Source organism: Thamnophis sirtalis, unplaced genomic scaffold, assembly GCF_051295495.1.
Source record: "Thamnophis sirtalis isolate CommonGarterSnake01/CBP01778 unplaced genomic scaffold, rThaSir2_p1.2 scaffold_9, whole genome shotgun sequence".
NCBI classification, from domain to species: domain Eukaryota; kingdom Metazoa; phylum Chordata; class Lepidosauria; order Squamata; family Natricidae; genus Thamnophis; species Thamnophis sirtalis.
Genome location: NW_028261389.1, coordinates 41,710,084 through 41,721,997, shown reverse-complemented (window position 1 = coordinate 41,721,997; position 11,914 = coordinate 41,710,084). Strand labels below are relative to the sequence as shown.

The following is an 11,914-nucleotide window of genomic DNA, read 5'->3' as shown; positions in this document are numbered from 1 at the left end:
CAAGATGGACATTATGAAATCATTGAACAATAACTTGAATTATATAATTGGCATGAGCTGCATCACTGAATGGACACGAATAACATAATTTGTATCATTTTCACAATAATGTCATAGTACACATGACATTATTTGCTCCACATTCCTTACAATAGGGAGTGGGATGGTTTTTGCGTGCACATGCCACTTGTGCAAATTGAGCTTCCTGTGCTCACCTGCCACTTGTGCAGACTGGTTCCCAATGGGCAGGGGACCGGGGTTTGGGGACCCCTGTTATACACAGCAGAATAAACAATTAAGTCAGAAACAGATATTTTAGTGCCAAGAGCCAAGGTGGCGCAGTGGTTAAAAGCAGCACTGCAGGCTACTGCTAGATCAGCAGGTCAGCGGTTCAAATCTCACCGGCTCAGGGTTGACTCAGCCTTCCATCCTTCCGAGGTGGGTAAAATGAGGACCCAGATTGTTGGGGGCAATATGCTGACTCTCTGTAAACCGCTTAGAGAGGCCTGAAAGGCCTATGAAGCGGTATATAAGTCTACTGCTATTGCTATTACTGCTATTGCCTGAATTATTTATTATTTAGGATGTTGGGATATGGGGGAATATGTGTGTCTGTAAGTGAGGCAAATCAACATCTGGTAATTCAATTAAAGAAAGGTTGAGTTGAAAATAAGACAAACACTCACCTATGACATATGATTCTGCTGTGCATTTTGCTGCTGCTGTTGCTGCTGAATTAACAACTGTTGCTGTTGTCTGCGCCGTGCTGTCCTCAGTTTTTCAAAGCGAGCTTCCATCTCATCTAAAACTTTGGGAGTGTAACGCACCACCAACTTCACACTGTCCTTAGCAGCCTTCAGAAGTTCCACTGCTTTCTCATGATGTTCTCCTTCCACACTCTGGTTGTGGAATGTTTAAAAATAGCAAAAAGCAAGAGGTTTTAGAACTGGGCAAGAAAGAAAAAAACTCTACCAAGGGTGAATCTGGTCCCACTAGATCTCCCCAACTATAGCCTTGGAGTCTGTAGTTAGGCCTGTCTCCCTGTCTAACCTTTCAGATCCTAAGGAAGTAGCTACTCTAAAGTGTATCTCTATTACTCTCTGGTGGTACAGTGCTTAGAATGCAGTACTGCAGGTTAATTCTGCTGACTGCCAACTGCCAGCAGTTTGGCAGTTCAAGTCTTACTGGCTCAAGGTTAACTCAGTCTTCCATCTTTTCAAGATTGGTAAAATGAAGGCCCAGATTGTTGGGGGGAATATGCTGAAACTGAAAATTGTTTAGAGAGAGAGCTGTAAAGCACTGTGAAGTGGTATATAAGTCTAAGTGCTACTGCTACTGCTATTGCTTTTCCAGTGGGAAAGGGGGAAAAAAGGCAAAGTCAGCTGAACTGGAACTGCATCATCAAAATCTTCCAAGTAGAAAAAAATGTGTGATATATTTATATGCAGGATCCAATCTGAAATGGTCACCAGGACCAGAAGTTTTGTCTTCTAAGCTTTTGGACTCGTACTGGGAGCCCATCTTCAGGAAACTTCTCCCTAGCAAGCTGTTCTGTGTGTGGTATTTATAAGGTGCATGTTGTGTGTGGCTTTTTAGATATTAATTGAGGTGTTGACAGCTGGCTATTAAGTTGTTGGCCTTTGTTTGCTTGTGCTGTCAATCCCTCACCTCCCAAGTACAGACTGGATCCTGCAACATTATCTTAGGACATGTATATTCACCTTCACCTTCATTCATTTATTTACCCTACTTATATGGCCTCCTCTCTAGCCAATAAAATCTAAATAACAAACAAAATAATAACAAAGAGTTTCATTACAGCAAAAGGTCAGCTAAATCTGCATTGAAGCTCAGTAAAACCACAAACATGAAACACTACTACTACTACTTCTACATTTCTGTTGGAAGCACTACTAAGGCACCTCCAGGTTGAAAGGATTAGCCAGTGACATCACTGTTGCCATGGGGATGGATACCCAAGGGGGCTCCTTTCATGTCTCTGTTATTTTCCCTCTAACATGGTACCTATTTATCTACTTGCATTTGCATGCTTTCGGACTGCTAGGTGGACAGGCAAATTAATGGAAGTTCATTCCGTCATGTGGTTCACTCCCGGATTTCAAACCGTGGAGATGTCAACATCTTAGTGGTCTTTTGATTCATTGTCCTAACCACATGAGCCATTGTGACCCTCAATTAAACAACACACACTCCTGCCAAAGTTCCCCCATTAACAACTTAATTCCAATGCTTGGGGAGGAGCCAGGCTTTCATAACTTTCCAAAAGGCTGGCAGAGTTGGGACTGTCCATTTTTCAGAGGTGACACTATTCCACAGGACAAGTGCCATAGAAAAGAAAGCGCAAAATGACAATGTTTGCAATGGCACCAAGAACATGCTCATTCTGGGATAGGCATAAACCACTAGGAAGAGATGGTCCCAGAATAGTGAAGTGCAATGCTATGTAAAGCTTAAAGGTGACAACCAGCACCTAGTACTGCATCTTTGAGCATCATATGGATTTCTTTGTCTTTCAGAATGGAAATAGTGTAAAGGCAGTTCAGTTGTTAATTTGCAATATGTAACTTCAAAATGTTTGAAGCATTGGTATAGCAATATAGATACAAAAGCTCCGTGTATATAAATAAATCAAAATGTGCAGCTGAAGCATTGAGCTTGAAGCTGAAGCATCAAGCGTTTATATCATCAAAGACTGGTCATGACCAAAGTCTTTAAGTTTGATGCTTCCTATCGCTCAACATCAATGAACTGAGCCTGGGTGAGACTCAGACCATTTGAATTCCAGTACTTGCAAAATCTTTGTGCACAGACTTTGCTTGTTCAGGATCAATGCATTATTGTGAAAAAGATAGGGGATGGAGGTATTTAATATTAATAACAGGGCCAATAGCCATGCTTCACTTTCTGTATGCAAAACATTCTTCTTGTATACAATGGATAAAGAAGATGACAATCTCTGAATTTTGCTATGCTACCTTCTGTATTGGAAATAAAAACTCATTTCAACTAAACCATAAATAAAATAATATAATAATATATGCTAGTTTGGCAATTGCACGGTGGAACCTCCCTCTGGATTTCTTGTTGAACAACAGTCACTTGCAAACTGAGATGTTACAAGGAGACTAAAGGTTTCTGAATGTGGTTACTTGGAAACAACAAATTTGTGTCCATTTATTCTTTTGTATGCACACTAGAACAACTACATGTGGATTGCAAAATTCTGGATATTACAGAAGACAGCAAAAATACTGCAATAGTCATCCAGATTCCCCCCCACCCCGCCAATCTGTAACAATTTAAATAAGCAGAATCAATAAAACCGGAATGTATTCACATACCACTCCATTAACAGAAAGCAGCTGGTCTCCCCGTTTGAGTCCTCCATGCTTCTCAGCTACTCCTCCAGGAATTATGCGAGAAATATAAATAGGAGAATTTTGTTCTTTCCCTCCCATTACATTAAAGCCAAGGCCTTCATCCGTCTTTGGCAGTTCTACCACTCGAGGATGGGAATGCCCTTCACTAGCTGCAAATGCAGCGACTGTTGCCTAGAAAAAAATATGCAATTTTTAAACATATTATGAACACGATTAGGAGCACTTCTGCTCATTTTTTTCAAATATGTATTCATAAGAACAATGTTTTAAAATTTGTTTTTTATTGCTTCATTAAAAAAAAAAACTAATAAAATGTAATATTGCTGTATCCAAGAGATCTGTGTACAGTTATATCCCAGTGGTATTATTCTGAGGATCAGAATGCTTAAATCCTAAGGTCTCCATTCCATGTATAGTATACTCAGGTGGAACTCCTGCATATGTGGCTATTCACAATTATGTCATTGCAATTCTTATCACACAATGGCTCTATGTTCTAGAATACAAGAATTTTTTGAAAGGGAAACTCAGGAGTAAACATTAGATTGTTTTTACCTGTAAGTAGCTTTTAAAGGGAAATGGAAATAATTCTATGTTCTCTAGCAGGTGATCCCCAATTCAATCTAGACACTAATATTTGCAACATAAATTTCCTTTTCTGAAAAAGGAATGGTATGATTAGTATTGTATATACTCAAATTCTTATTGGCTATTTTGAACACATTTCCTTCCAATGTAAGCAGATTTCAAAATATGCTTTTCTTCCTTCTGATTTTTTTTACTTTTTATTGAACACTTGGTTAAGCAGAATGATGAGATGCAAATCAAAGCAATTCTTAAGGCTGAAGAGGCATATTCATACTAGAGTCCTTTATATTGCAGTGGAACATGCAGCAGTATTATAAAGTTTAATTATCTTTTAAAGTATGAAAGCTTTGTACATATAGCCAATATAATGTTAAAGGTTTCTTAAATTTTAACAGTAGCTAATAGGATCAGTAGAAGCTCAACCTAAATAGGGGTTTTAATTTAATTTAACTTTAGGGAGGGGAGTACAATTTTTAAAAACAAATTTAAATTGTGAAAATAGCAACTTTTTATCAGAGTGTGCTACATTATCTGAACACTTATTTGGCTTATTGAAACATATAGCAGACTATACTCAATTAACTCTTTCATTGATTTAAACAGGAGAGAGCTTGTATACTGAACTATATGAGACTAGGCAGTAAGGTGTTAAGATAGGCTCTGATCCAATTTGAATAATTAATTGAATTTGATTTGATGATTTGAAAGTCAGATTGATTCAGTTCAAATTTCTGTATTGAGCTGAATATGTTTTCAGAAAAAAATGATAAGATGACATCAAATTTTATGATTTAGTTCAAATCATGAACTCAGTTCAGAAAGTTCATTTGATTCTGAGAATTGATGCAGTTGCCTTCAAATCAAATGTGCATATAATCCCATGTAATGGTGGTTAATTTCAGCTGCACCATTTCCATGAGTCTTAAATCTCCTAGAGTAAAAGGATAGCTAAATTTCATTAGGATCACATTTAATGGATGGATTTTGATAGCATGAATGTACACTCTTAGTTACATATACAGTATATTTTTTCATGCAAAATTTGTCATCATGCATGCCAGACATAAACGCATAAGGAAAATGCAATGCAGACAGCCCAGAAATAACCAGGAAATACTGTAATATTGAAACATTGCTGCACAATCCTCCTGTTCCATATGAATAAGAAATGAGAATGGCAGAACTTCTTGACAGTTTTAAGTATACCATATGATGACAATTTTTAACTTCACTATATTATGTGAAGTTAAACAATCTAAAAAATCTTTCTAGACGCAAGTAAATTAAAATGTATGTATCTGTAGCATTTATATTAGGTCAAACTCAATTCTCTCTAGAATAAAAGAAATCTATCCAATAAGCAGAAGAAAGAATATTACTTAAATTACATTAATTACCTTCAATATATTTAATGTTAAATATACTATATGGCTTCAATAAATTTCCTCCATAGCTTATCTCAATTTAAAATTAATATAATTCTATTGCTGGTTGTAGTGTGAAAAGAAGAGTAACATTAATTATTCTGGCTTGCAAATAACTGCTGTTCTCTAGTAGTATGTATTAAGTTACTAAGGTTGAATTTTATACTCCCCCTCCCCCTCACCCACACACAGAGAGCCTATTTGAAATTCATTTACGTTTTACCAATAGTAAACAGGGAAACTGTTTTCTTGAAGAAACACTAATTTTGTTACTAATTTTTATTTCTGTACAATGCAAACTAAATTTCAGATTTATTTCATCGAATAGTATTTCTTTTGATGCAGAGAACTTGCACTCATTTATATGGACCTTTACAGCATTTTAACCTAAGATCAGATTTTTCAGGAGTTTCTGCTGCTTTTCTGTTGAGGAAATACATGCTAAGCACTTCTGAAACTGGCAGCCTTATATTTTTGGCCATACTATATAAGTAGAATCTATTAGAGAAATTAGTCATAAGTGCTAATGGTCAGTATTTAATTGCAAGTAAGTAGAAACTTTGATTGGAAAGTGGCTCCAATCCACTCCATCCCCTCACCCATCCCCAATATGTCTCTTGGCCACATACAGCATTCTCTTTTCTTAAAACTACAGGAGTAGCACAAATGTTGAACTTGCCGGTATGATTGTTACCTGGGAAGTAGCACACTGGTTCTAGACTCTGGGCTGCCACTGATGTCTAAATGTTCTTATAGTGTACACACGAAAACCTGAAACATACACGCGCACAGTCAATTACTGGGCCATGTAGAGAATAGACCTCCTTAAACTACAAGTGTCTTACCTTGGCAGTAGCCCTGGCACGGAATTCGGGGCAGCCACTAACATTTATGGTTTCGTGCATGTATTGATATACCTGAAGGCATACAAGGAGAATGATGAAAAGAAAATTAATAATCTGAGCAATCTCCACAAGTCAAAACATTTTGTGCTTCTTTTAGCCAATTTTTAATGTCCTTGAAGTTTCTCACTGCACTGAACACATCTACCTTTAAGGACCTGTCTGTATCTTTTGGTAATAATTTATCTATTTACCTGATTTCTACACTGCATATGCCACCTAAGTCTGGGCAGTATTTTTCCTGTACTAGATGTCTACCCTTAAGATGTGGAAGAATTTCAATTTTCTAAATATTTAAACATTATTTAATTTAGGGAGGAAACCTTCAAAATATCTGGATGAAAATTTCCCCCATGCAGAAAAATTACAAATTCCTATGGCCCAACAGTAAAAATGAATCAGTGAATCCATAATAGCAACAGTGTTCAGTGCAGGATAATAAAACAGTACACAAATTATAACTTTATAGAACATAATTGGCTTTTGACAGAGCCCTAAAATTCACCAGCCAAAGAAAAGTGTAAAATGGTGGCCCCAAAATGTTGAATGCAAACTGAAGATTCAGTGTCAAGTTTTCAATAAGAAGATATCATACAAATCTTTTTGCAAATAAATCTCTAAATATTTCTTCCTTAAAATTTCCTTCATTTCCAAATGTAATTTAGAGGGGAAAAACAAGGGGTGTTTTTGTTACTGCTAAGATACGACCTTTACCACTAGATTTATTCAAAACTAGTGTCTACATACTTTTTCCTGTTATGTGACAAAGCAAAAGATCATGATGTTTCTATTTCTATAAGTTGAATTAAAGCATGCTGCAAACTATCATCTTGTAGCTGTAATCAAATGTTAAATAATTAATTCAGTCTTAGTATTTCTGATTTAATTTAATGTACCATAACTTAGTCATATGATATATTATGATTGTATATCTTCATTAAACTGAATGTGTGCTTCAAGTAAAAACAACATGCTGGTGTTCAGATAATTAGGAAGCCATCAACTAATTTTCAAAACATTTCAAAGTCTGCTTTATTATTCCTCGGTGAAATAGAACAGTAGGTTTGTTTTAGTCCTATAAGAGAAAATGAGCCAGAGATTTCATACAGCAAACAGTGTGGACTGATATGGCAGAAACTGTTCTTGTCTCACCTCACTGTGCTGAACAGGTAATTCTCAACTTACAAAAGTCCACTTAGTGACTGTTTGAAGTTACAACGGCACTGAAAAAAATGACTTTTGACCATTTTTCATACTTAGGACCATTGCAGCATCCCCACAGATATGTGATGTACATTTGGATGCTTGGCAATTGGTTCATATTTAAGATGGTTGTAGAGTCCAAGGGTCATGTGATTCTTTTCCAACCATCCAACAAACAAAATCAATGGGGTAGCCAGATTCACTTAACAACTGTGCTACTAACAACAACTGCAATGATTCACTTAACAAATGTGACACAAAAAGTCATAAAGTGGGACATATCTCACTTAAAATGAAAAGACACCATTTTATATTTTGCTTCAAGCAGCAAAATGTATCAAATCATCCTTAAATGTAGGCAAAGGGTCTATGGAGATTCTCAGTCATCCAAATTATGGTTTTGAACTGAAGAGGCTTCCTAGATGAGAAGTGAAACTTCTTCAAGGAAAACAAAGAAAGTCCAGTTGCCTATTGAAAAAGCACCTTTGGGCTGACTAAGGTACTATTCATAGTGAAACAGCTAATATGTACTCCTGTATTCAGATAGCCATACATGCTTTGGATCATTTTGAAAAGTTGTTGGAAGTTGAAGACCTCTTTGTAGCTTCTTCTACCCTTCCGCAAAAAGAGGATAGAAACACAGATTTGGTGTCCTGTCTATTGTTTTAAAGCATGCAAGTCATAATTAGAGCTCAACTGGAAATTAAAAATGATAGTAAAATATGTCTTCCCCACAAAAGGGGATATTTATATGTCTCTTTTCTTAGTGCAAGAATACAAAATGGAGGATGTAAGATATTGTTATTTATCAATAATATCTTAGAAACAATGTCCCTGGTTTTAAGATATATTAATCGTGACAGTAATTTCTAACAAGAGAAAGACATCTTGGAACTGTGTCTTTCAGTGAGAAATAACTACTGGGTTATCGAATTTGGGCTAAGAAAATATTCAATGCTGTGACAGTCATGAAGTTCACTAATTAAACTAGGCAATTAACCAAAACATCACATTTTAAGCCCCATGATTTACATCTTGCTTTTAGTGTGTTTTAAAGCATGCTTATTTTGGACTATTGTTCTAATAAGCATATTAGGTATGCTGTCTTTAAATCTTGGAAGTTTCATTTTGCTCTTTATTAATTAATCGGATAAATAAATAGCCTTCATCTGCATACCAATTCTTTTGTTAGTGAATTATATCAGAATGTTCAAAAGGTGAAGCAGGTACAACAATGCACCATTACTGTCCCGAGTATGAAAAAAATAGATATTTCTGAGTTGGATTCATTGTGTTTTTTCTAACAATTGTTATAATGAAGAGTGCAGGAAATAGATCAACTTGCTTTGAGGCATACAGGCAAGGATGCATTAAAGTAAGGAAGTGCATAATTATTAAAGTTGTGAACCCCAGGAAAATTAAAGTGATTAATCATAGGCACTTTAATAAACTAATGAAACATTACATAATTTCTACAAAATAATGATATAATTTCAAAGACCATAAAGAAAGTTAGCTTCTTAAAGGCTAAAGTGGAGACTTTTTGTGATATGCATGGGTAAGCAGGAATCTGGCACACCAATAATCATTTATTATGGATAATGATATAAAGTAATGATTTTAACAATGATTTTAAAGTTTTGAGTATGAGACTTAAATGAAATACTTCCTATAGGAGCAACATAACAAATAAACATAATGAAGAAAAAGAAAAGAATAAAGAACAAGAAAAATCTACAATATCTGTACCAGTGTTTTTCCACTACTGTTTAGAAAAATGATAGTCCAATGAAGAACTTACACCTGACTTGCTGAAGTTCTCCAATCCACTTCCTGATAACTCCAGCTAAAAAGGCCTCCTGCTTGAAACTCCCAAGTAGCCTACTAGAGTTAGTATGGTAGCAACATTGAAGGGGATTTCCAGTGAGCCAGAAATATTGGCAACTGACCATGCAGATATCTTCCAAAGATCTTAATAATAGATTTCATAAGGGTCCTCTATATATTTGTGCAACAATGTTTCATGCATTTAAATATATTTGACCTCCGGCCAAAGGAGGACTTATGAATAATAGAACCATCTATAGGCTCTTGATATTCCACAGTTTAGCCAGAACATTGACAGTATCAATGTAGATGAAAAATTTTAAGGGCATTGAACCATACAAACACATCTAATTCCTGGATCAAACCATTTAACCAAGTCCTTTGGTCCCTCAGATATTTTTTTTTACCAGCCATCAGCTTTCATGGATAAATCACTCTCAGTTATTTATCCATGAAAAATAAAGTATATAATTTGAAATCATCAACTTCCTTCAAATCCATATTAGCTGAGATAGGATCATCATATCGAATTTAATATCCTGTTCTGCTCCTTCTGTGGTATTAGTATACATATACTAACAGCATTTCTACAATGTCCCAGTTACCCAAATGCAGCAGCGAATACAAATGTTAACATCTGATGGGACATTGATCGGTAAGATAAAATTCCTATGTTAGGAACTCAACCTCCTTGCCATCCAGTCCTAGCCTCCTGATACATGGACTAGCTCAATGAAGTGAGCTGCAACAGATAATCTGTCCTGTCTTCTACCATCCAGACTATATAATAAAAATCGAGGTTAACAATCTTCTCCAGGATTAAATCCTAAATAATGGCTGCATTATCGTCAACTGAACTAGCATTAAGAGAAGGACTGCTAGATTCAAGGACCAGCACTGCTATACCTAGCATTCCTTAGTTATTCCTAAGATGTAATGTGAAAAGGAAGCTAGCTTTGTTTGTTTTTTTAAACACCTTCAGACTTTGCTGCCCTTTTAGTTTCTGTATCTTAGGATTTTTCTGGCTTGTTTTATCTACATTACAATTGCTTTTCAATTTTATTTTAGGTACATTGCTTTGGGAATTTTTATCAAAATAAAAGCAAATAATTTTTGCTCAGTGGTAGACTAAGTTTCTTTATCCAAAAATCCCACCTGTCTTCTTTGAAAAGCTTTTACATGATGGCTGATGATTGGGAAGCAGCTCAGCTTGGACAGGGTTGCCAAAAAAGTAACTAATAAAAAGCAAGAACAACCAAAGGATTGATTTACCCAGTTTCAGGGGGTCTCAAGTTCCCAAAAGCTGTGCTGGAATTGTGGCATTTTTTTTGTATCTGAAAAAAGTAACATGTTTTATTCAGTAATGTAACATGTATGATAGCAGCCACCCCTGGGAAGCAAACATCTGCATTGTTACAACAGGTGTTGGAACAATTGGGAGCTTTGCAATTAAGCTACCTGTCATCTTACCTCATGCAGTGGTTATGATGATGACTCATTAACAACCCCAGACTTGCAATGAACTCATGTAGCTCTTAGTAGGATTGACATTTGTAATTACAGACCATATGATAGGAACAAATGAAAAATGAGTAAGTTAATACTTTTTTTCCTGAAGGAATTTATTACTGTGTGTCTATGGAAGTAGGTGTGGGTGTGAGTGTTTATGAATATTGACTTCATTCTGAATTTAATTTCAATCCTTATATTTGAAGTTAAATATCCTGATGCACTGTTGTAGCTTAAGAAAGATTACAGTACATTCTAAAACAGGTATAGACAGATATATCTCTCTTGGCAAGTCGGTTTGTAACATCTGTAAAAGAAACGTGTTTCCCCTATCACATTTTATGCTTTGCCATTTAGCTTTATGAGAGAGAATTAACCAAAAGTGACATAAAAGATGAACTATAATGGAGCATTTAACTTAAGAATTACGGTATATATGTACTGAACAGATACAAGGATGGCTGCCCCAGAACTGATTTAAAACTCCACCTTAGCCAATTCCTGTTCTCTCACAGGGCATATCTATTATTCCATTCATCACAAAGTACTTGAACAAATTATTAGCAAGGCTAATATGGTCCATTATGTACAATACAGACCAATTCTTAACTAACATTATGGAACATGTTATCCAGTGAATGAGCTAGACTACTTTTTAAACAGGACAAGGAAGGGTAAAGAAGACTTATTGATATAAAAACAATCAAATATATGAAGCTATGAGAATGACACCAATATATTTAAAATATAAAATTTATTGTGTCATTAATGATTAATAATGGTCAGCTGTGAAGCTGGCAAAAACAGAAAATAAAAATCATTTCAATTTCTGGAAAGATATTTAATCAATTGTAGGGCAATGTACCCAATCTTGAAGACCTGCCAAAGCAATTCTCCAGCTCAGTTTATGCCTAGTATAATTAAGGAGTGACACTGAGTCAATTTCTTACAGTTTCCTCCCACCCCTGAACTCATGAATCTCTTCTTTAAGACACCTGTTTCCTCTTTTAACAGTCTTGCTGTCCCCTCTGTGTTCCCAAGGACTGTTTGGAATTCCATC

General features: G+C 35.7%; 1 protein-coding gene across 2 annotated transcripts in view; it reads right to left on the bottom strand.

The window, feature by feature from the left end:
- Nucleotides 1-11,914, bottom strand: part of LIN7A (lin-7 cell polarity scaffold A) — a 28,180-nt gene that overhangs the window by 3,653 nt on the left and 12,613 nt on the right. For both annotated transcript variants that reach the window (XM_014076277.2, XM_087723395.1), the window contains 3 exons: nt 6,259-6,330; nt 3,363-3,572; nt 687-899 (listed from right to left, as the gene is read on the bottom strand). In XM_014076277.2, the coding sequence (XP_013931752.2) occupies nt 687-899; nt 3,363-3,572; nt 6,259-6,330 (495 nt within the window). The remainder of the gene's footprint in view (nt 1-686; nt 900-3,362; nt 3,573-6,258; nt 6,331-11,914) is intronic.